This window comes from Cajanus cajan, chromosome 6, assembly GCF_000230855.2.
Source record: "Cajanus cajan strain Asha chromosome 6, NIPB_CcT2T_4, whole genome shotgun sequence".
Classification (NCBI taxonomy): Eukaryota; Viridiplantae; Streptophyta; class Magnoliopsida; order Fabales; family Fabaceae; genus Cajanus; species Cajanus cajan.
In genome coordinates, this window is record NC_138522.1 from 48,082,865 (window position 1) to 48,108,581 (window position 25,717).

The 25,717-nt window shown below is 33.7% G+C and overlaps 2 protein-coding genes across 51 annotated transcripts in view; one reads left to right on the plus strand and one right to left on the minus strand.

Moving 5' to 3' along the window:
* Positions 1-13,262, plus strand: part of LOC109794015 (chromatin modification-related protein EAF1 A) — a 43,234-nt gene extending 29,972 nt beyond the window's left edge. For 16 of the 50 annotated variants that reach the window (XM_083077324.1, XM_083077317.1, XM_083077326.1 and 13 more), the window contains 11 exons: positions 107-964; positions 4,523-4,599; positions 4,728-4,785; positions 5,381-5,440; positions 5,540-5,620; positions 6,953-7,048; positions 7,123-7,186; positions 7,544-7,632; positions 7,889-8,301; positions 11,484-12,995; positions 13,095-13,262. The gene's annotated coding sequence lies outside the window, so the exon portion shown is untranslated. Of the gene's footprint in view, positions 1-106; positions 965-4,522; positions 4,600-4,727; positions 4,786-5,380; positions 5,441-5,539; positions 5,621-5,702; positions 5,754-6,268; positions 6,380-6,952; positions 7,049-7,122; positions 7,187-7,543; positions 7,633-7,888; positions 8,302-11,483; positions 12,996-13,094 lie in introns of all 50 variants that reach the window. The other 34 variants (XM_083077311.1, XM_083077318.1, XM_083077333.1 and 31 more) reach the window with 28 other exon arrangements.
* A 2,380-nt stretch (positions 13,263-15,642) lies between these two features.
* On the minus strand, positions 15,643-19,103 carry LOC109794017 (uncharacterized). Its single transcript, XM_020353487.2, has 4 exons — positions 18,819-19,103; positions 17,506-18,158; positions 16,796-16,874; positions 15,643-16,674 (listed from the first exon to the last, which is right to left on the minus strand). The coding sequence occupies exons 1-4, from the start codon at positions 19,101-19,103 to the stop codon at positions 15,643-15,645; spliced, it is 2,049 nt and encodes a 682-aa protein (XP_020209076.2).
* Positions 19,104-25,717: the final 6,614 nt, after the last annotated feature.

Here is a 25,717-nt window from a genome sequence, read left to right on the forward strand (position 1 = left end):
TATGAAAATTAACTCCTTATGTATAAATAATCTTAAACATGACCTTTGAGATTGTTGCCATCAATAAAAAATTATCATTCATTTTTTATTTTTATTTTTGTTGCAGTGAAGCAGTATGATACTTGTGAAATTGTCGCGGTGAAGATGGCAAGACTTCGTGTATTGCAATTTGTTAAGGATTTTCCTAATTTCCTTTGGTTTAGTGCTGTCTTACAAACAGTCTTTGATTGTGTCTGATTCACGATGCATAAACGAATTTATTTTTACAAGTATTATGCATGAATAATTGTTATTTTGATTGACTTCAACTACTTATTAGGTTTTTAAACTACAGAAATTAAACTGCGCTATTTTATGATGCTTACTCATTGTCTCACATGTTGCGGGAGAGAAGTATGCATGTTGCAATTCTTGCAATTTTTTTTTGTTTATTGTTATATGTAGGTGGAGGGTCTCAGGAGATCGGTGAATTTTAAGATTTTGGGATAGTTTCAGTTTTGCACTAATTTTAAGATAGTTTTTTTTGCCTTACTTTTTGCACTTGAATTTGATTTCAGCTTTGGAATTTCAATCATGGACACATTTTTGAGGCATGTAAAGACAATCTCAAGAAGCTTCAGCTAAGTTATCTAGATTCACTTTCTTATTGTTAAAAGGCATATTGGTATGTTTGTATTTTATGTGTCCCTTAAATACAATTTTTTGTGCATGTATAGGAACAATTATAATTGCAATTTCTTGAATTTCTTTTCTAAATTTAACATGCCAGTTGCTATAAAAAAATGATTTTTGTGTGACACTACTTTGTTATTAATTTTCGTTTACTTGTGGCAAAATATAATGCAGTTATAATTGGTGTATGTTGTGGATGCCTGGAACAAGGAAAATGTCCACATTGGTCTATGCTTTGGAAGCCTTTAGAGGAACATCCATTTTGCTAACCAACTATACATATTCTCCTTTGGTAATTTAGTTATCAAACTAAAAGCACATATATCCATGTCAACATGTTATAATGTCTTTTTTATGTCATATCATTAAATATTACTCCCCATGTTGCTGGAATATAATGTATGTGCATGTTATTTATTTTAAGTTGTCCTCTATGATCTATTCTCCATTGTCCATGGATCTAAATGAAAACATGTTTGATTGGAAAAATATGGATTATTTACTTAAATTGTTCTTTCCTTGTATTTATGTTTGTATGGGTGCTCTATGTGTCTCTTTCTTTGTGTTTGTCTTTATTTGTTCTATTTTTGGATGTGTTTGTTTTTGTGTTTCTATGTGTGTTTGTTTTTGTATCTCTCACTGGCTATGTGTGGCTATGTGTGGCTATGTTTTGACTTTGTCGGCCTGTGTGCCTTGAGTGTCTCTATGTCTATCATGTGTGTTGATGTTTAGTATGTGTCTTCATGTTTAATGGTTGTCATTGACTTTGATATCTATTATCTGTGTATAAGTGCATTATATGTGGGTGTGCCGCATTGTCAATTATGTATGTATATTAAGAACATTTAATGATTTTCTAGGACTCTAATGTCGCAAATACATGATTCCTATTATAGGATGAAAAAACTATTCTCCTTTGTTTCTTTTTCATTATCTTATGGTTGTAGACTCCAAGATTTGGTCTAAAATGATCAAAGTTGTCACAGATACTTGTTTGTAGTCTTGTTATCAATGTGAGGTTTGATGTATGCATTATGGATGAGCAAGTCTTGTTATCAATGTGAGGTTTGATGTATGCATTATGGATGAGCATGATTAGACAACTCCGCTGGTATGCTTTTTTTTTGTTGTTTATTTTATCGAGCACATGTGATACTTATTTTTAATGCTCAATATTTGCACAATATAAATGTATATGAGAATCTGAGCTGAAAATCTTGCTACATTAATATCAAAATTCACTCTTTAGTATTTATCTAATCTAGATTATAAATAAACATATAAATTTGTTTGGAATAAATGTCTATTACTAAATTGTATCTTAGAAGGTATATATAGGTCCTCATTATCTAATTTATCAAGATTAAAAACAAAGTAGTGAATTTAGTTGATAAAAATAAATTTATCCCTATATATATTTTTTAAAGTTACTCTTTAGTTACTTAATTAATACTTATATATCTTCTAACCAATTAGAGTCTATGTGTATAATATTTTTCTCTTAATTAATATTGACTTTTTTCTAATCAATTAGAGTTTATTCTCTTTAAAAATTTATAATTAATGTATTAATCTAAAAATAACGAAAGAACAGACAATATGAATTGAGTTCGGACTCATTCTAATTAAGAAATCTCGGCAATGATTTCCTCCTCTTGTGTTGGACAACCTTAAGGATATTTTTATGATATTTTTAAAATAAAACTTTTACATTTTTTCATAAGGTGAGTGTTTTGACAATTCCTTTCTAGTACTTTTTATTATATATTGAAATTTATTGAAAACGAAAAACTTTAAGATGTAAGAGGATTTATGACTTTTGTTAAATTAAACATATTTAGAATTGTATATAAATAATTTAATTGTAATTGAAAACATTATTCTTCTGATAAATAATATAATAGTTTTTTTTTGAATTATTTACAAATTAAAACATATTTAATCATATCATATATTATTAATATTTTTAACACATTAATCATTATATTTTAACACGTTTTTTTATGCTTTTTATTTTCTTAAAATGTTACTATGTTTGTAAATAAATTAAATTTTTTAAAATTTCACTCTTTAGTATTTTTCTAATCTAGATTATAAATAAACACATAAATTTGTTTGGAATAAATGTGTATTACTAAATTGTATCTTAGAAGGTTTATATAGGTTCTCATTATCTAATTCATCAAAGATTAAAAACAGAGTAGTGAATTTAGTTGATAAAATTAAATTTATCCTTTTATATATTTTTAAAATTACTCTTTAGTTACGTAATTAATACTTATATATTACAAAATTAATATGATTTTATGTTGGACATTTAAAGTAACTTTTTGTCTTCTGTCTCATTTAAAAAAAAATTTGTGCAACATTATTTTAAATATATTATTTAAAATTTTACTTTATATCTTTATTTTAATTGTTATTGACTATTACTAAATTAATATGATTTTATGTTGGACATTTAAAATAACTTTGTCTTTTGTCTCATTTGAAAAATTTTTGTGCAACATTGTTTTAAATATAAATAAAAATATTTTTAAAATACCAAAATTATTAGTTTAAATAGAATAAATATATCCACTTTGTAAATATGAATTGTTTTTATATTAATATATTATAATCTTCAAATGGATATACAATAAATACAAAAGAATACTAATAATGCATGAAACTTAATATATAACTTATATTTAATTTATCAAAGATTTTAATCTTCTCAAGTCATCTATTTAGTCAAACTTTTATTATTATTATTATTATATTATATATATATATATATCAATTATGTTACATAATATCATACGTATATTTGCATTTATAATATCTTCATATTCTTTTATTTTTGGTTTTTTTTCCTCATATTGTTATGTATTGTATTTTGTTCATGTAAAATAAAGTAAGTATTCTTCTATTTATAAATTAAAAATAATCTTAAATTTAATTTTATACTATTTTTTTTACTTAAAACATGTTTTTATTTATTTATCTATTTATTTTTGTTTAGTGATAATGTACAAGAAGTAAGAGTAACTTTTTTATCTCTTTTAATTGTTTTTTTTAAGATTTAATTTTTAAAAGCTAACTATTATAAAAGACTATATATTGTATTAACTTATGAATCGAAATTGAGACATAACAAAATCACCCTAATAAAATAAAGTGAAATTTTTTGAATTTGTAATAACAAAATTTTATTTCTAAAGTTTAGAGGATATAAAATTCAATAATAAAATAAGAAATTCAAAATCAAATTAAATTTATATTTTATTTAAAAAATTAAATTATAAGTAGTATCGTAAAAATATCTTATTTTTTCATGTTAATGAACAATAATTAATTTTAAGGAAGTTTGAGAATTAAAATTCAAATAAATAAAGCATTTTTATACTTTTTAAATAAAACTTATTAATAATTTTTTATCAAACAAATCATATTAGAATAAAATTATAACAATAAAAAGAATTTTAATATTTAAAACTTAAAGGGATTGTTTCGTTAAGTTGCAATTTTTTTTACCAGTTTTTTTTTTAAAATATTTAATAATTTTAACTTACTAATAAATGCGAGAAATTGTTCCACAAAACAGGTCTAGGTCTATTTATAGGTTTCTCTCCTCCACTAAATGAATTCACTGTCGATTCCACCGCGCGAGTTTATTCCTCTTTCATGTCTCTAGCCCCTCTCTCTCTCAATTTATAACTATTGTGTGTGACTCTGTTTCAGTTGTCATTCGTTTTGGTTTAAAATTTTAGTTTCATTTCTTGCTAATTGTTGTTGTCTTCGTTACTCACTAGGATTTTTCTTTGATTCTTGTTCAACACTTCTTTCAATCTTGTTTATTTTTTGCTAGGTGTGGCAAACGGTCCATATGGATATTTGAGTTCCTTGCTCTAATGACCTTGTGGCGATGAAAGGTAGAAATTGAAGGTGATGTTATGCTCTGCATCTGCTTCTCTGTTTTTGAATTTCTTGTTTTATTTTTTTTATAATTCTTGTTTGTCTTTGATTCTTGTGCAACACTCTCGTTTGATTCTTGTTCTTTTCTTGTGGTGCAGCAACCGTTGGTTATGAATATTAGGGTTCTTCGCACTGGTGACCCTGTGCGGATGGAAGGTAGAAATTATGTATTGCTTTTGCTTCTCTACTTTTCAATTTCTTGTTTCATTTCTTTCTGATTCTATTTTGCCTTTGTTACTGGTGAGGGTTTTTCTCTTTAATGTTGCTGTCTTAAATCGGACAAAGTGCTTTTCTTAGTTATTTTTTGTTGTTGTGCTGATGGCAGTTTTTGAGGCATTTATTTAAGATATACAAATAGATTGACAACCTTTACTTGATTTTTTCGGGGCTTATGTTTTTTTGGTTGGAGAATATCTTTTTTTTTTTTTTTTTTTTGCATTTGAATGATTTTCTTCTTTTATAATAAATAAATAATCAAAGATCTTAGGACAAAGAATGGAGAGTGTTAAATATATATGTTTTTTGAAAATAGAGAAAGGAAAACAACAAATTTTGATCAAATAAAATGCATTAAGATATGAAAGAGTGACTGGAGAATTACTTTCCGTCCTTCACATGTGGCACATTCTGGGCACCCTCTTAGTAATTAAAGATTTTGTGCGATTACTTTCTTCTGTCTGTTGAATTGTAAAGATTGTCATCTTGAAGTTCTAGTACAAATTTTGAATTAGGCAGAGTCTTTTTTTTGCAGGTTTTTTTTCCATACTTCCTGCAACTGATCTTGTTCCTGGGAATATTGTGGAAGTTTCTGGTCAGTTGATTATGCAGTGCCTTAAAGCAAACTGGTTTAGTTGATTATTTAAAGCTGGAAAGCTGAAAGTTAACTCTGTTCTGGTTGTTAATTAAATAGTGAGGCGTAAAGTTCCCACTGATAAGAGGATGATTGAGATGCTAAGCAATCAAGTGTGCGTTGATCAAGCTATTCTTCCGGGTATTCCTGCTGCACATCTTTTATAATGTGAATAGAACTATTGAATTTTTCCACCTAGCAATCACTTCACTTGTGTGATTAGGTCTAGCAAGCGTGAAAACGTACTACATATGCTCACGTGTCTGCAATTTAGGTAATTGTTTGTGATTTCTTTGAATTCTGTCTACAGATCCACGAGCAAGAGAGGTATTGTAGGTGACTTTTGTTCTTATATCAGATGTTATCCTTGTTGACAAATCAATAATTCTAGCTTGTCAATTTGGGATAACTTGACTGTTTAAGTAAATGTAAATCCCTTGATAATAACTTCTTCTTTTTTCGTAAAAAATCAATTCTTGAAAAAAGAAATTGGAAAGACTTCTCTCTCTACTATAGGATTTTGCTTGATTATATTTTGGTAAGCGTACATTAGAGTGCAGGCTAGTCGGTTTTTAAGGGACCCATTGCTTGACTCCTTTAATGGTTGATTACCTTGCCATTTTAAAAAAGAAATTTGGCTGACTTTTTTTAAAATCCTTGTTATCTTAAAAGGCCATTTAGGCTGGTTGGGTTGGTTTATTTAATTAAATAATTCATTATATAATATGTATTACCACTACTAATGCTACTCGTTAGACTATTTTAATATGGCTTTTGGATTGATTAAAGGTGGCATTGCAAAAGTAGGCCTTTAAATTAAAGCGTTCAGGCATAACTATCCTTTCTAAAAGACCATGTTTGATAAACATGTCAAGTGCACCATGTGAAAATACTATAGAGGTATGCTTTTGGAGCCTGAACTAAATATTGTGGATGTTCCACGGGAAGGGGGGTTTAAAGAGGGGCTAAAGTGTTTTATTTGAATTGAGATGGCCAGTTATCGGATATGTATGATATCATTGCATCTTCTTATATATGTGGTGTGCTATTCACATAATTATTATATAAATGAATGGAACTTTTAATCTGATTTTGATGGGCTTTCTGAGTTTCACGTGTTTGCAACTTTGCATACCAAATCTCTTCATCCCCCCTTCCCGAATTTCATCTGACTTTGATGGCTTTGGCTGTTTGAAGCCCTGCCATGCTTATTATACATCTAAGTTTGGTGTTTCTTTGTAATTTATTGTTTTCTACTGCTTAAGTCTTTACATAATCAAGCGCCCAAAAAAATGAACTGAATTTTGTGAAATTTTGGTGATTTTGAGACACAGATCTGAATTGTATTTTACCCATGTTTATTCCTATGTTGTTTGTGTTTACTGCATAATTTCAATCATTTTCTTCATTCTGGAACCATAAAAAGTTTTTCCAAATAACATGTATGTTGTGTGCATGTGTATTATCAATCAGGTTATTGTTGCTACGATAGCTTTTGTAATGGGTATTGACAAATAAAACATGTCAGAAGAATCATCGACTATGGTTGGCCACAAGTTTGTTTTTAAAGTACATTTCTCCTGCCATTATTAATTATAGAGTTGAAGAAATCTCAAATAATTGGATATGTATTTTTTGATCAGAGTTTGAAAGCCTACTGCCAAGAAGCTGGACGGGCCGGTCAAGATGGGAAATTTGCAGATTGCAGTAAGTTTAACTATACTAGAATATAATTTTTACCTTGTGATGCACTTTCCCTTTGTTTTTCTCTCAGCTTTTTGGTTAGATTTTAAACTTATATTACCTCCTTGATTCACACAAGTAGTATGTTGCTTATTGTTCTTTTTTATTTTTTAATTTTTATTGCACTATTTACATTTGCCCAACAACCAGTTCTGTATGCAAACATAGCAAGCAAGCCGTCACGTTTGCCTAGTTGGAAAAGTGAAGAGCCAGATGAAACAAGCCTATATCATGTTGTCTGATTGTTTCAGATTTGCTTTTGTAAATACATCTGTCTATTTTCTGTTTTATTTAATACAGAATCTTAATGTATATTTTCAGATATGTAATGAATACTTCATGCTGTCGAGCAAAGACGTTGAATACTTTGGAGAGGATTTCAGTCATTGGAGATGTCTCTAGTATGTGAAGTTGTGTATCAATGACTTGCTGTTTTATTATGTTTCAGCATCTATTGAGTGAAAAAATATTCTAAAATAGAATAGCTTGTACTGAGTTACCTATCTTGATTATTGCATTAGCATATTTGCTTCATTTTGTATTTAAGGGATTATCTTGTGGCAATGTGGCTGTTTTTACTGGTAGTGAGTTAATATGTTTGAGTCATTTATTAATGCATGTTAGCCTTCATTTTGTAGCTTTCCTTATGAGCCCCCTTTCCTGCAGCTGTCACTTTTGCATTAATGGTCCACCACAAAGACTGTATCTAAAAGAAGGTAGTTGATCTAATGAGCAGGTAGAAGTGAAAGCTTTAGACAGCAAGTTTGTTGCAAACAAGGTGCTTTTTTATGTTTATATAGTGCCCCTTTTTTCTTTTTTATTTGCATTTATTATGCTCATTTTAATCTCTAACTAGTCTAGTGGACAGGTGTTTTATCATAAAATAGTTGATACCTTTAAAATTTGTACAAATGTATCCCAAAGCCTTGGTGGTCCCTGACCTGCATTATGGGAGGTGGAACACCCTTGATGTTTGTGGTCGAGCAATGTTAGAGAGTTTCTATTGAGGTCTTTGAAGAGAACTGTGAGTGAGAAGATAAAATCCATTACACCATTGCAGATAAGGATGATATCTACAAGTAATCTTTTCTTTAATTTTAAGCTTTTTGATTGCAATAAAATTTCTATTTTTCTTTCCTTTATAACTATAAACTTTTATTCTTTTCATATTATTATTAAATAATTATTATTAAAAATATCTTTATTTAAATAATTTTTTTAATTTAAATATTAGTGGATATATCAAATCAAACTACATCACTAAATAAAAATATCTATCTTCAAATCACATACTGAAAAATTACATGTTATTAAGATTATTTTGATAATTCTTAGAAATGTATTCATTGTGTAATTAAAGTGAGAGATAATCTTTTGTGAAATTAGTTTTTTTTTTATTTTTAATTTTACTGTGCTATTCCTTTTTTCTTCTTATTTGTAATAGAGTATAGCATGCATATATTTTGGTTGAGCTAATTAGTGGGTCGTTTAATCCTATTTCGTTACGTATAGATTTAATTTTTAAAATTTGAATTTGAATTAAAGTGACATGTTTAATCCAATATGATCATTCACCGGAATAAATTATTTTTTAAAAAGAAAAACTTGTAGAAAAGATCATGCCTTTCTTGTTTCTATTTTCAAAATTATTTTAAGCCGACAATATAGAGTTTATTATATTCTTTTAATATGTATCATAAATTGGTGCAAAATATATTTTTTTTCTTTCTATATATTAATGATCCATTTATTTTATTTAATTTTCATTAATAAAATATTTTTTTATGTTTGTCTAAATTGATTATTTTAAAAATATGCAATTTTTAATCTTTTAAGAAATAAATAATAATTTTATAATCATTTTTTTTAAAGTTTAAATAAATTTTTCTCGTATCAACTTATAGCATAAAGAATAATTAAATAAGAGTGCTTCTAAATTACTAGGGTGTATTTAATGGTGAGAGATTACAATTATATATGTAAGATATGGAGTTTGAACTTTAAAATTATTATTGTAATTTTTATTGGTAAAAAAAATTAGAAAGCTTTTATAAAAACTAAGTGCATGGATTAATTTAAACTTTAGAAAAATTCAATTTATTTTATACAATTATACTTCACAGGTCTGCTTTTTCTTTTAGAAGAAAAAATATTAAAATATTAATTATTGATTATCCATTTAATAACTATAAATTTATATTAATTTAATTTTTGAAATCAAATTCTTTATTGTTTTATTTAAAATGAGACCACTAAAGGGGTGTATGAAAAGAAATAGAAAGGAAAAAAAAGTAGAATAAGATTATTTTTAGATTATTTTTCTGTAAAAATTTATTATATAGTAAAGATTTTAAAAACTGTTTATATATAAATTAGAATAATTATATTAAACAAGTTTAGGAAGTTTTTTTAGTGAAAATGTTTTTCAAGAGTTTCTTTGATCACTTTTGTTTTTATCAATTGTTATTTGTTAAATTTAATATTAATATATTTAAAAAATTTCAATGATTAAAAGAGTTTTATATAGCAATATAAATTATTTATAATAAATTTAAAATATAATTTTTATATAGAAATATTTATTATTTATAAATCTGAATTACATAAAATAAATATTTATTTTTATATTTATATTAGAATAAACAAAATTATAACAATGAAAAGAATTTTAATATTTATTTTTGAAATTTAAAAGGATTGTTTAGTTAAGTTGCAATTTTTGTTACTAATTTTTTTAAAAAATATTTAATAGTATTAACTTACTAATAAATACGAGAAATTGTTCGACAAAATAAGCCTATTATACCTTTTCTCTTCCACCGAACGAATTCACAATCCGTTCCACCGCCTCACTCGGTGTCTTTAACCCCTCTCTCGATTTATAACACAATATATTGTGTGACTCTGTTTCACTCATCATTCGTTTGGGTTTTCCACTTTTCAATTGTTTGTGTTCGTTACTCACTAGGATTTTAAGCGTTCTGTAGTGTGTCGCGCCTCTTTTGTCTGCTTCTTCTCTCTTTGAAGTTTAAATGGCCGAAGAGAAACAACGGTAAGCCAACGCAAAGAAGCAGAAGAACACGCTCAAGTATAAGTAGAGCCTTTCATAAATGGATTGCTTTTCTTTATCTGATTCTCGTTTTCCTCTTTGTTATCTCATCTTCCACAATACCTCTTCCATCTCTTGCATTTCTTTTCTTTTGTCTTCTTTAACACGATTGAGATTTCTTTTCCTTCTCTGATTTTGAATTGAACTCGATTATTGTTTCTATTTTTTCTGATTTTTTTTCTCTTCTGTTTGGAATGCAATGAGACTGGAGTCCTTCTCTGATTTTGAATTGAACTCCATTCTTTTTTTCTTTTTTTTTCTGATTCTTGTTTTCTTCTGTTTGGAATGCAATGACACTGGACTCTTTCGCTGTTCTTATTGTTGTTTTTGATCCCTCTATCTGGGTCATGGTTCTTTCTTGAACTTGCGTTTTCTTGTTTTTAGACCGGGTGCAAGAACAGGAATGATGACTGAGGATACAAATTCGCTGTATGAAAATTTCAATGATCATGTTTCCGTATTATTTCATTATATGTTGACAAGAAGTACAAGAAGTGTTTCTTTTTTCTACGGTGAATTCAAGCATTGTTTTCATTATATAGTAGCATGATTTCCAAGAACTTAATAGTTTTTTGTGATAAGTTAGAAGATAAAATGAAGCTGCATTGTTTTTTATGATAAGATGATTTACTACTCTCTACTGATGGTGGCAATGGTATAGCAGCATGAATGATTCATGTTTATCATCAAAGCATTAACTTATAATGGTCTCAGAATTTGGACTTTAGAGCACAAGTCTACTCACAAAACTAGCTTCTAATGTGGATACTGATAAAATTTTATTAAAGTCATATTTCTAGTCAATGAAAGACTAAATACCAACCTTGACACTGCAATTAAGGCAGCCCAAAGTGGCCACAACTAAGTAGGGTTAAAGGTGACTTCAATTATGGTGGCTTTCCAACAAATGGAAATTGCAACAATAATGGGTCTGTTTGTTTAAATTTTTTTTTGTTTTTAAAAATCATTTTTTAATGAATAAACAATTTCTTACTTTTCAATGTGTTTGTCTAAACTAATTGAAAATAATAAAATCAGTTTTCTGCTCTGAAGTAAGTAACTCTCATTTGCTTCACACTTCGAGCTTCATGCTTTGCAAATACATGTTTTGGAATTTTCTCAATATCAGAAAATGATGAGTGTCGTTTGTAGCTGGAACAATATGCATGTTTTGTTCTCAAAGGGTGCCCCATAAAGTATAATTTCTAGAGATGCAGTCATTCTGTGCAATGATGGTTCCATTCTGCCACTTACAGCTGATATTTGAGCAGAGCTGGCCTCAAGGTTCCAAAGGTTTGCTTTTTATTATTTATAATCTTATCTGCAAAAAGTATTCCATAATTTTCTTTTGAAAATTTCCCTTCCTTTTTGGTTCTTATGCTAATTAGGCTATAAAAAAAACTGACAAAAGATGTCTGTCTCATGTGCTTGCTCTGCAAGTGCATAGTTCCCATTTTTAATATCACTAGCATTGCAAGGGTCGTCAAGTATTTGTTGCATACCTAGTGCCATACCTGCTTGCTGCTAGGCCTCTAAAAATAATGATAAATAAAATTATACAAAAAAAAAAAATTCATTGATGACGGCCTAGATGCCAACCCTACAGCCCCTGGCCATTTGCTGCCCTTTTCTCAAGTGCACTTTGTTTATCCGCTTTTTTGAAAATAATAAATTAAAGCATCAATATTAGATTTAAGTAAATAATTTTAACCATTCATATATGGTTTATGAAAATTAACTCCTCACTAGATACACCTTTGTATAAATAATTTTTAAATATAACACCTTTGAGATTGTGGCTGTCAGTAAAAACAATTATCTTTCATTTTTTATTTTTATTTTTGTTGCAGTGAAGCAATATGATACCTTTGAGATTGTTGCCGTCAAGATCGCAAGACTTCGTGTATTGCGATTTGTTAAGGATTTTCCTAATTTTCTCTGGTTCGGTGCTATTTTACAAACACTCTTTGATCATGCGAGTCTGATTCAAGTTGCATATGCAAGTTTATCTTTATGATTATTACGCATTAATAACTGAGTAATGTTGATTGACTCCAACTACTTATTCGGTTTTTAAACTACTGAAATTAAACTTTGCTATTTTATGATGCTTACTTGTTCTGTCACATGTTGCAGGAGAGAAGTATGCAGTTTGCAATTTTTACATTTTTTTTTTGTTTATTGTTATATGGAGGTGGAGGGTCTCGGGAGATTGGTGAATTTTAAGATTTTTGGGATAGTTTCACCTTTGGACTTGAAGATAATTTTAAATAGTTATTGACTTACCTTTTGCACTTGAATTTGATTTCAGCTTTGGAATTTCAATCATGGACTGATTTTTGAGGCATGTAAAGACAATCTCAAGAAGCTTCAGTTAAGTTATTTAGGTTCACTTTCTTATTGTCCAAAGGCATACTGGTATGTTTGTTTCTTATTTGTCCCTCAAATATAACTTTTTATGCATGTATAGTAACAATTATAATTAGCATTATTAAAGGAGTGATATGATTGAGCAGAGTATTTTGATCTTGCACATAGAATCAATATACACACAGGATCAAATATATATACTTATTAAATATCTTATCTAATTGCATGATTTTACTTATTTTATATACTTGTGGGCAGGTAGTGATACTATGCCTCCAATATACTTATATGAAGGTAGGCAACACTACTTGTATACCTGGTCTTCTTTTGATAACTAGTCATTGAGGACTCTCTTCATACTTAGTTCATACTAATGTTTACTCATAACTACAGGGTGACACAAAACAATAATTTTATCTTTGGTTTGACCCAAGTCCAACTTTCTAATTACCGTAGATATTTCCGTTAAGGAAATCTTGTATTGGGCTTTGATCAAGTGATCATCATTTTATCCTTTTGACCCTTTTATATTATCTCTTAACTAGTGTTTTTTACTTCAAATTTAATTTTGTGAATTTGTTTAGTTACATCAGATGAAAATCAATATTCATAATACTTATGCATATAATCAAGGTAGTCAAAATCGGGGTTTTAGTTCGACTCGAAACTAGGTGACAAAATCATAAATCATGAACTCGTAACACAAAATGTAAGATTCTGCTAAAATTATAAAATCCAAATATATGCATATAAATTCTTTATTCTTATATATATGCATCTAAAATAGTATAAATAAGAGGGTAAAAGGCCATCATAACATAAAGAATACGTAATTTAAGCTTAAATTCATAATAACATTTATAATTATAAAAAAGTCAACAACTAAACTCCATAAAAAATTGAAACAACCAACAAAAAAACTTCTGCATTGCAATATCAAAACGTACTTAAGCCACTTGCACCTAGTTTAAACCTCTAATACACTAATCCTATGGCTAAAGTAAATCATCTTAATTAAAATTGTAATCACTTAAGATATCCTTATTTCTTTCATCATTTTCTCCTTTCCTTTCATTAACCATATTACTATTAGCAAGATAAGCCTCATCTAGAGGTGGCAGACCACCTCATTCGGATTTGGAGGATCCAATTCTTCATTCTCTTCCACTTCCACTTCGTTGTCATCATTTTCCATAAGCCATTCATCATTAGATGAAAGATCATCAAATAAATCTTTAGATAACTCAATCTTAAATAATTGTCTTTTAACTTGCTTTTGTTAGGCAGTTTAGCCAATTTTAAATTAGTCATAACAAAAACATCATTCATTATCTTTTGCTTCAAACGCTTTCTTCTTTGTGTAGACCTAAAGAAAAATGCAAATATGGTAATTGGTATGAATTAAGCAACTTACTAATACTCAACTACTACTAATTCTGTTTTATAACTTTAATTACCATCCCGAAGGAACACCGGTTACACTCACATCCAAAAGATTTGCAAGTCAAACTTAGAACACATATAACAAACTTTTGGAGCTCTTGATGTTCATCTCCATAAGCCTCCCACCAAGCTACTTTAGTTTTCTTTCCAATTGCTCTAATGGCCATAGGATGACCAAACATCAAGTTTTGATTCTTGAAATCTTCTTTGTGAACATCAATTAAAGTTTGTTCATCATCATCCCGCACCATCCTTTGTATGCATGTAATTAGACCTTTTTTTACATCCAAATCAACTTTGAAGTTAGGGCCACAATGCAATTCGGGGTTCAAATAATAGGCTACAACATGTAATGGTCGGTGAAGTTGGCTATCCCATCTATCCAAGGTTCTCAATCTTGAGAGTTTACGTAATCTCATGAAGCCATATTAAAGTGTAATAAGAAGAAAACGTAGGGTGTATTACTGAGAAAATTATGGAATTATTTTCATTGATTTTCTGATGATTCAACCAGTACACTAGTTGTTGTCTTTTATATAATAAAAGAGGTGCAGGAAATTAAAATAGAATCGGATGCAGATTGGTTGATCCCATAACTGTATAACAAACTCCATCATGCTAGCTGTGATGCGTTCTGGATATGGTGGTAGTGGATGAATTGTGTAATACCCCCTCGCAAGCTGGAGGATGAAAAATGTCTAGCAATCCTAGCTTAGCCAAGAACTCATAGCTAGCAATCCTTTAGGCCACCAGTATTGTATTGTGACAATCAAAGTGCACTTCATATCGCAGCAAATCCAGTCTTTCACGAACGTACCAAACATCTTGACATTGATTGTCATTTAGTTGGGAGAAATCACAAGCTGGACTAATGCGTCTCTTACCAATTTCTTCACAAAAACAATCCACTGTAATTCACAAGTAGCTGCAGATAAAGCACGATATTCTGCCTCGGATGAAGACTTAGAGACAGTACTTTGCTTTTTGCTCCGCTAAGAAGTTAGAGATGAACTAAGGAAGAAGCATTGTCCGAGATGGATCTACGAGTATCAATACAACCTCCCCAGTCTGCATCACTATAACCAAAAATTTGCAATGATGATGACCTTGGAAAGAATAGACCTCTGCCTGGTGAAGTCTTTAAATATCTGAGGGCTTTGAGCAGCATGAAAGTGAGCATATGTGGGTCTTGATAAGAATTGACTAAGCTGCTGTGTGGCAAAAGTAATATCGGGCCTCGTAGTGGTCAAATAGAGTAATCGGCCAATTAAGCGATGGTAAGAAGGAACATCATCATACAACTTGCCTCCATCTTGGTGTAGTTGCACCGAAGGGTCCAAAGGAGTGCGAACTGGTTTTGAACCAAGGAGACCAGAATCTTTTAAAAGTTCAAGACAATATTTATATTGACAAACATATATTCCCAGTTGAGAATGAGAAACATGGAGCCCGAGGAAGTATTTTAGCTGACCCAAGTCTTTGATCTTAAAAGAATCATTTAGAATCCCTTTGATATGGTTAAATTCTGCAAGTGAATCCCTGCTAGTATGATGTCATCGACATATACTAACAAAGCTGTGAAAGTGAGAGAAGTCTTCTTAACAAAGAGTGAACTATCTGAGTGTGCTTGGCTGAATCCACAAGACAATAACAATGTTGTAAGCCTTTCATACCAACGTCTACTTGCTTGCTTCAACCCATATAAACTTTTGGTGAGCTTGCACACTTGATTAGAATAAGACTGTTTAACACCTTGAGGAACCAGCATATAGACATCTTCTTCCAACTCTCCATGTAAGAAAGCGTTATTCACATCTAATTGATGTAAAAACCACCCTTTTATAGAAGAAACAGCAAGAAGTGTTCTCACGGTTGTAATCTTAGCAACAGGAGAAAATGTATCCAAATAATCAAGCCCTTCAATTTGTGTATATCCTTTTGTCACTAAGCGTGCTTTGTAACGCTCAATTGTTCCATCTTCACGCCTTTTAATTTTGAATACCCATTTATTTCCAATGGGGATTACTCCAGCTGGTAAATCAGTTAAGACCCAGGTTTTGTTATCCTCAAGAGCCTGTATTTCTACTTGCATAGCATCAATCCAGCAAGGGAATTTGGAAGCCTCTTCATAAGTTCTAGGTTCAGTCTCAGAGAGCAAAGAAAAGGTAAAAGAATAATGTGAAGGAGATAGATGAGAAAGAGAAGTGAATATAGACAAGGAATGAGGTGTACCTGGGGAAGATTGATTCGCTGCACAAGTGGGAGTTTCACAGATGTAATCAGCCAGGTGTGATGGTGGATGCCTGATCCTTGATGACTTTCTAAGTTCAAAATTTGTTTGGGCAGCAGGCTTATTAGGTGAAATGTTGGTGGTTGGATTTGCGGGTGAATTAAGGAAAGGTTGATGAGGTGGTGATGGGTCCAAATCAATAGGTAAAGAAATATGGTTATATGTATGTGGTGAAGGTTGAGGCGATCGATTTCGTTTTGTGTGTGGTTCTGTATAAGCCCATTTTGGTGAGTTTTGGGACTTATAAGGAAGTATCAATTCATGGAAAACAACATTTCAAGACACAAAAAATCTTTAGAGTCAAGGTCCATATAAATATGACCCTTGGTAGTGGGCTTATATCCCAAAAAAACACATTTACGAGACCTTGGGTCAAATTTACTTCTTTGAACTTGTAAGGTGCTAGCACAAACACCCAAAAACTCTCAGATTTTCCAAATCTGGTTTGTTTCCAAAGAATAGCTCATAAGGGGAATGATTTTGTAAAATTTTGCTTGGAATTCTGTTCATAATGTATGCAGCATGTGTAACTGCATATCCCCAATATTGCTTAGGCAGATGAACTTGATACAACAATGACCTAGCCACATTTAAAATGTGTTGGTGTTTCCTTTCTACTCTTCCATTTTGCTCAGGACATTCTACACAAGATGTTTGGTGTATAATTCCTTCCTTTGCATAAAAATATGTCAAGGTAAATTTTGGGCCATTATCAGTTCTTATTATTTTAATTTTTTTTCCAAATTGTCTTTCCAACATGTGAACAAGATTTTGCAAATGTGTGCTCACTTTAGATTTGGATTTCATCAAAATAACCCAAAAAAATTTGCTATAGTCATCTAAGGCAGTAAGAAAATACTTATGACCATGAACAGAATTTATTTGATAGGGACCCATATGTCAAAATGCAACAGCTCACAAATTTTAGAAGCTCTATTTTTACTCATCAAATATGGTAATTTCTTTTTCTTTGCCAAATGACAAATATCACAAACAGCATACTTGTTAATAAAAATGATAGGATTTTCCCTAGACATAGTTTCTAATCTCTCATGTGAAAGGTGCCCCAACCTGAAGTGCCACAGACTTGATTCTGGAATACTTTCTGTTGTAATGTTGCTAACTTGAACCTCTGCCATTTTCTCTTGAGTTTTAGCCTTTAGCAAGTACAAACCTCCCACTTGTTTAGCCAAACCAATCATCCTCGTGGATTTCATATCTTGTAATTGACAGTTTTTAAACGAGAAACTTGCAAGACAATTAGAATTGCGACACAATTTTGACACAGAAACAAGGTTAAAATTGAATTCTTGGAGAAACAATACATTTGTCAAAGTAAGGGTTAGAGAGAACACTACTGTACCAGAAAACTTGGCCAATGTTTGATGTCCATTAGGTAGAGTTAAACTAACATGTTTAATTTCATGAAAGGTATCAAATAATGTCAATGAACAACATATGTGATCTGTGGCTCCTGAATCTAATATCCAGGAGTTTGAATATTGATTTGAAGGACAAGATAAAATGCAGGTTTTACCTGAGGATGAATGGAATTGTGTAGGCGGGTCAGTGCTAACTTGATTGGAAGTGTGGCTTGAAGAAGCCTGCAAATTCGATTGTTGTATTAATGCAAGCAAGTTTCTATACTGTTCTTGAGTGATAACTTGTTGAGAATTGCTCGAATCCTCTTTTCTTGATTGATCCTCATTTTCCCCGGTTTCTTCCTGGATAATATTTTGTACTGTAGAATTATTATTGGAACCAAAGTTGAGAGGGTACCCATGTTTTTTATAGCACACATCAACAGTGTGTCCACTCTTTCCACTATAGGAACAAACCTTGCCCGAGCCACATCCCTAGCTATTATTGCCTTTGCCTCTACCACAGCTCTTTCTATTATCAATGGTTCCAGCAAACACTTTGGTTTCTTCACCAAGACTTGGGTTACCCTGCCTTTCATGTTGAATTATCATAGAAAAAACTTTGTTCAAAGAAGATAAAGGATCCATCAACAATATTTGTGATTTAACAACATTAAAATGATCATTCAAACCATTCAGAAATTGAATAAATGTATCTTGATGCTTGTAATTCCTTGCATTCCTTATTGCTCGGCAATTACATCGAACAGGACAAGTGCAGTCGAGAATCGGCCTATAACATTCAAGCTCCTCCCAGAGCCTTTTTAGTTCAGTGAAAAATTCAGTCACGTCCAGATTTCCTTGCTTGAAATTATGGATTTCCTGCTGAAGTTCTGAAACGCGAATCAAATCTCCTTGCGAGAATCATTCTTTTAGATCAAGCCAGACATCTATAGCATTTTCCATGAAAACAACGCTCTCTCCTATTAATGAGGAGATGGAATTCATGATCCATGAGTGTACCAAATTGTTACATCTTTCCCAGGCAAAATAGTGTGGATAATTAACAGCGGATATTGGAAGAGTTCCATCAACAAATCTGTATTTATTCTTCGCAATCAATGCTCGTTGCATCATTCTGGCCCAAAAGTGGTAGTTCTTGGCCGCAAGTTGAGGTGTGACAGAAACGCTAGAAGGACCTTCACTTGGATGAACATAATAATGACTCGTCGGATCTTGAGAAGGATCAAGGATAGTGACCACACCACTCCCTGATCCTGAACTATTATTGTTTGAATTTCTCACCATTAGAGCTGCATAGCAGAGCTCCCAAAGAAAGGTGCTCTAGATACCATAAGAAGAAAACGTAGGGTGTGTTACTGAGAAAATTATGGAATTATTTCCATTGATTTTTTGATGATTCAACCAGTACACTAGTTGTTGTCTTTTATACAATAAAAGAGGTGCAGGAAATTAAAATAGAATCGGATGCAGATTGGATGATCCCATAACTGTATAACAAACTCTATCATGCTAGATGTGATGCTTTCCGAATGTGGTGGTAGTGGATGAATCGTGTAATAAGTAAAATAAAAATTTACATTAATAATAAAATGCTAAAGTTCTTAACAAAAGTTCACACAAATGACAAAACACAAGTTCTTAAAAATAGACAAATAAAAAATTAAGACATCACATGACTAATATCTTGAAATCTCCATGTCTAATCCTCTAATAATATCATCTCCAACTCCAAGGTCTTCATCACCATTTCCATCATCACCATCAACATTTTCCTCGGATGAATGCTCACTAAGATCATCATCAAAAATCAATTTGTCAAGATGAAATGCATCCAAAGTTGGATTACTTGAGTTTGAACCTCCACCATCCAATTGCACATTAACACCATTACCTTCACCTCCACCTCCACCTTCACCTTCACCTTCACCTTGAGGTTGCTCAACATCAACATTCTCTTCACCAACATTGTCTCCCTCTTCAACTATCCATTCATCATCTGATTGAATATCATCAAATAGAAAAGTAATTGTTTTCCTTATTACTTTACTTTTTAACTTCAAGTTGTACATGACATACACAAAGTCATTCATCTTTTTTTGATGCAAGCAGTTTCTCCTTTTTGTATGAACCTAGAAAATAATATACAAAAATATTATGATCAATTGATCATTTAATTTAAGTCTAAAACTAAAGAGGGAAATTTGAAAACCATAAAAAGGTCACGAACTTCAATTACCATTTCAAATGAGCTTCAATTACGCTCACATCCAGAAGAACTACAAGTCAAGCTTAAAACACGAATGACAAACCTTTTCAATTCTAGACAATGATCCTCGAACATCTCCCACCATTCTGCAGGAAGCATTGCCTTCCTACATTCCTTTGCATCATCCAGGCCAAAAAGCCCTCTAGCATAATGAAACTCAAGAAATTGCATATTGTTTTTTTTTCTTATTGCAGGATCCTTTACCAATCTTTTCATACAATCTAACAAACCATGCTTCACCTCATGATCATCATTTTTAAAATTAGCTTCATAATGTAATTGTGGATTAAGATAATATCCAGCTGCATGCAAAGGCTTATGAAGTTGACTATCCCACCTCTTATCAATAATTTCCCATATAGGTTCATAGCTACACAAATACTAATTCATTTCATGGAGACAAGATAAAGTCAAATAAGTTGTTGCAAATCTAGTCATACCAGGCCTAATCAAATCTCTTCCTTTTGTAAACTTTTTTAGCATGCTTTGTATTTACTGCATTATTCATCGCAACTGGGACAACACCAGCAACTTTGTATTTACTGCATTGTTCATCGCAACTGGGACAACATTCTTTTCACCAACCTCTTCAACAATCTCATTTATCATCTCAAAGATCTTCTCAGCTATTTTGAATATAGTTGATGCATTAATAGACTTCATGAAAATTGTTCCCTTTGGATTGTGAGCTAGAAAATTTAATATTGTTCTCCTCATCTTGTCAGTCCACCCATCAGTCATTGTGGTACCTTTTGTTCTCTTCCGAGCAACTTTATGTGCTTCCAAAGATTGATTTGTAGCCTCAGGCCTCAGCATCTCCCGTCAAATATTTCACTCTAATTTCATGGGTTTGGGTTATGGATCATATTTTTATTAAGCCCAAAACGTAAAATTGGGGCCTAATAATAATAGGTTGCCCAAATTAAAAATAAAAATACTAAACCTAAATACTTTTTTAAAATTATAGTTATAATTAGTTTGTTTTAATATTTTTTTAATAGGTTTAAATATGTTTTTAGCATGGTAGTAAGTATCGCACGATTCGCAATTCGTATCGTATGATACGATACAATTCCGAGGCTCCGTGATTTGAATTGCACGTTGACTCGTTTTTGATCACGAATCGTGTTCGAATCGTTTGTATCGTTGCGAATCAGAAAATTGCGATTCAAGAAGAAATCGCACGATTCTAGAAGAAGCGGGTCACGGTCGGGTTATGCACGACCCGATTCTGAAAACCCTAAAAAAACGAAAGTGAGACAGAAAGTGCTGCTTATACTCCCCGTACATGACCCACTTAGTGGGTTTCACTTTTTGTGGTCCATTTGTTTCGTTCAAGTTCTCTGCTTTGTTTGGGTTGTTGTTCATCGTGGTCCAAGGGTAAGGGCTTCCCTTCTTGTTGTGTGGTCCATTCCTTCACTTGTTGGGGATGATGAATGATCTTGGATAGGGGCATTTTGTATTTGTTTTTTGAGGCTGTATGACTGAATTTCTGTCGCCACCCGGCCCAAACGGGCCTCGGCGGTCGCGAAGACGGTCGAGCTCGCTTTTATTTTAGTTTTGAAAATGTATTGGATTATTAGAACGACTTGTTCTCAAACTGAGACCTTGTCGATCTTATCCAATTTATTTATTAAATGTCTCACCAATCCATGTTAATCCCAAGCGGGACCCTCCATGGATTAGTGGTTTTCGTAGTAAAAGGGTTCATGGAGTCGCCACCAATGTTTTACTCAAAACATTGGAAAAAGGGATAAGGCAATTGATTTTATAAATCAACTTCGGCCATTACAACCAGAGTTGGGTAAGGGAGTCGGTTACGTGTGGGGAAGGTGTTAGCACCCCACAACGCCCCTTTCGGGTTCCCTATGACAGATTATTTCTAAAAATAATAGTACAAAATTACTAAATTATCCCTATTTATTCTAAGTAATTATAAATTAACTATTTACATGATGACAGTTTAATATGCACACAGAAAGCAGTAAAAGAAGGGATTTTTAGAAAAGAAACCTCTTGAAGCGTGCTTTTTATATATCAAGTAAAACTGGGAAGCTTTTTGGCGTTCCCTCGCTCTACAAGCCCGCTCACTCCTTCCTAAAAAATAATTTTTGACTTGGAAATCCGATGGATTTCCCTTCGACTTAGTTCGAGACTCAAGCAAAATGCTCAGAACTCAAAAACTTCGTCGGATCAACTCTCCGAGTGATTTCTAGGCAGAGCACTGCTCAAAAAAACCCAGAATACTCAAGAAGAGGGTTAAAACTGTGTGTAAAAGTGTCCTATGACGTCAAAATGACGCCATATTTATAGGGAACAGGCGCAATACGGGCTATGGAATCAATACGGCCGTATTGAAATTTTTGAACTTCAATACGGCCGTATTGAGTTCAATACGGCCGTATTGAGTTCAATACGGCCGTATGAAATTCAGAAATTTCAATGCGCCCGTATTGAGTTCACTGCAGCTGTATTGAAGCTTCAATACGGCCGTATTGATTTCAGTACGGCCGTATTGAAGTTTCAGAAACTTTAATACGCCGTATTGAGTTCACTGGGGCCGTGTTGAAGCTTCAATACGGCCGTATTAAGTTTAGTACGGCCGTATTGGGCTTCATTCCCTCCACTTCCTTATTTTAAGCTACTCTAAGACCTCTAAACCTACAGATAGCCATCCTATGGTCTTCTAGGAGTCCTTCTGGCTGACTTTCCTTCGATCTTTGAGGGTCTTCGAGTTTTATTTCCGACCCGGACAATTTTAGGGGTCTACAGCTGCCCCCCCTTTACTTAGTCAAACGGCCTTTTGGTGTACCGATTGACAAGTAAAGGAGTTGACCCAATTGTCCGGGTAATATGCCAACCTTCTGACTTGTAGCGTCTTCCGGTGGAAAATTGTTGAGTAGCCTCTCCAGGTTGTTGCATACCTCGGTGTTTCTGACAACCTCGGTAGCTGAGTTTTACCCTCTCCAGGGTCAACTTCACTCGACGCCCGAGCTGGAAGTTGAACATCGACGTGTCTCTGACGACGCTGATGGTTGAGTACCGCCTCTCCAGGCCTAGCCTCACTCGACGCCCGAGCCGGAAGCTAGACACCAGTGTTTTAACATCACTGATGATTGAGTATTGCCTCTCCAGGCCCAACCTCACTCGCCGCCCGAGCCGGAAGTTGGACACCAACGCACCTCTGATGACGCTGATGGTTGAGTACCGTCTCTCCAGACCTAGCTTCACTCGACGCCCGAGCCGGAAGCTAGACACCAGTGTGTTAACATCACCCTGATGATTGAGTACCGCCTCTCCAGGCTCTGCCGCTTAACATTTGGCAGTTGAGTTTGCCCTCTCCAGGGTCTGCGTCTTAACATCGGCAGGTGAGTTTACCCTCTCCAGGGACTGCGTCTTAACATCGGCAGCTGAGTTTGCCCTCTCCAGGGACTGCGTCCGTGTCTTCTGATCACTTCGGCAATGCGAGTTTACCCTCTCCAGGGATTTGAGATGATTTTTGTCTCCACAGTCCACTATGCTGCTTCGACAGTTTTTTCTGATTTTGTGCCGCTGAGGGCTGGATAACGCAGGGATCCGTCTAGGGGATGTGCAGTCATTCATAGGTTCCTGTGCCCCAACTTGCATTGCATTGTTGGTACCCATGGGGAATTTCTGAATCCTTGGGGTGTGGACACAGATGCTCTCTCTTTGAGTTGAGCGATGCCTTATGTTTGGCTGACGTCCTTTGACGTTGGTGGAGTATCCCGGTTGTCCTTATTCGGGTGACTCTTTTCAATTTTCTGATTTTGTAGCCTCTGTGTAGGCTATTATCCACTAGGGAATTCTGTCATTCATTTCTTGACTGGCCTCTTCTGTTAGGCAGATAATCTTGATGTTCGGTGCTTGGCTGGATGCCGCATTCCGCTTGGGGAATATTTATTGAGATTTTTTATTTTTTTCTCCTTTTGTAGGGATGCCTCTTGAGTAGGCGATTGGGGATTTGGGGATCTTGTGTATCCCAGAGTATTATTTAGGAAGCCTCTGCAGGCTTAGTCTCACTCAACGCTTGAGTCGGAGAGTTATCTTCCACTGAAGAAGTTTTAAAGTCCTTTGACTTGAATATACTGCTTGGATGATCATACTTCCATTGGAGATTTTGACGATCTTGCTTGATAGCTCTTGCTGGGGATTTTGAATCCAAGAGCATGAGTTGAGGTTCCCTCTGGGGAGTATTATTTCTGCGAGCCTCTCCAGGCTCAGTTATTCTGTGCAATCTGTTTGTTGGATTTTCTATATCCTTGCCTTTTTTCATTTTCGGCTTTTTCTGTATTTTGCCTTTTCTTCTGATTTGGCTTTTTTCTGTACAGAATTTAAATTGCTAGAGAATTTAAAATCAAACAGTGGAAATTTTCATAAAATAGAAAATAAGTTTGTACGAGAGAAATCAAAAGAAATCAAAAGATGGGACACAGCCCAAACAAACTAAATACATAAAAATTAAAGGAAGCAATCCGGTCTTCACTCATCGGCCGGCGGATCCTGAGGAGGAGTGGGGTAGTGGCTATGGAGCCAGACTGAGAGGTTGTCGAAACCCTGCACCAAGCTGTCTAGTCGAGTATCGGTACTCTGCTGCCATGTACCGACACTATGCTGAAAAGCATCGAATCACGTGTCGATGCTCTGCTGAAAAGCATCGAATCGCGTGTCAATGCTTTGCTGCAGTGTGTCGAAGCGGGCGTCAAAGTATCCCCTGTCCGACCGTGATGTGCTAGCCTCTGGCTGCGGGGCGTCGCCTCCCTCAAAGTCGAGGTTGTTGAGGAGGTCGTCGAAGGTCTCGAGGCCATCTACTCGCACAAACCCCCCTCCTGGCGATCTAGCGATGATCTTCATGTTAATCAGGGTGGAGGCACCAATCAGCTTCGGCGCCAATGCCCCTGCTCTGCACCATCGGGACATCCCCATGTCTCCGCCAGCTGTGAGAGGAGTGGGGCAACCAAGATGTACCCCTGTCTGGACTCTCCTCCCTCTCGTACCCCAAGCTTCTTCACGTGCTCGAGGAAGAAATATCCAGGATTGGCCTTCCGGCCGGTGGCCATGCAATATAAGGCCAGCAGATCCGGCCGTGTAATCGACTCCGGACTCTTGGACCTGCCATGAATAGTACTGGTGAGGATCTTGTGACAGATCCTAAGAGCAGTCGGGAGCCGGGAGCCCTTCACCCCTGAATGATAATCCCGTCGGCCAGTGAGCAAACTCCACATCTCAACCGGAGTCCACTGATCAGGCCACTCGCATATGGCATCTCGGAATGCCAGCTGATCAGTGCGGCTGAAAAACCCTGCCTGGACGTTGAACTCGTCCAACGTCAGCGAGCGGTATCCTTCATTCATCCAAAAATCCACCGCGCAAACATCCTCCCCATAGCTGTTAGTCGACTCCGTAACGCCGACTGTAGCCAAGAACTCCTTCGTGGCCGTCAAATATAGTTGGGATGGTGGATTAAGGACAAATCCCCATCCTATGGCGTCGAAGTAGCTCCTGACATCATTCTCCAAGCCCACTGCTCGGAGAAGCTCAAAGTCGAGCACCCTTGACGGCTCGATGGTGAACGTCTCTATAAGCTGTAGCCGGTCCCGGTGTCGATCTGTCA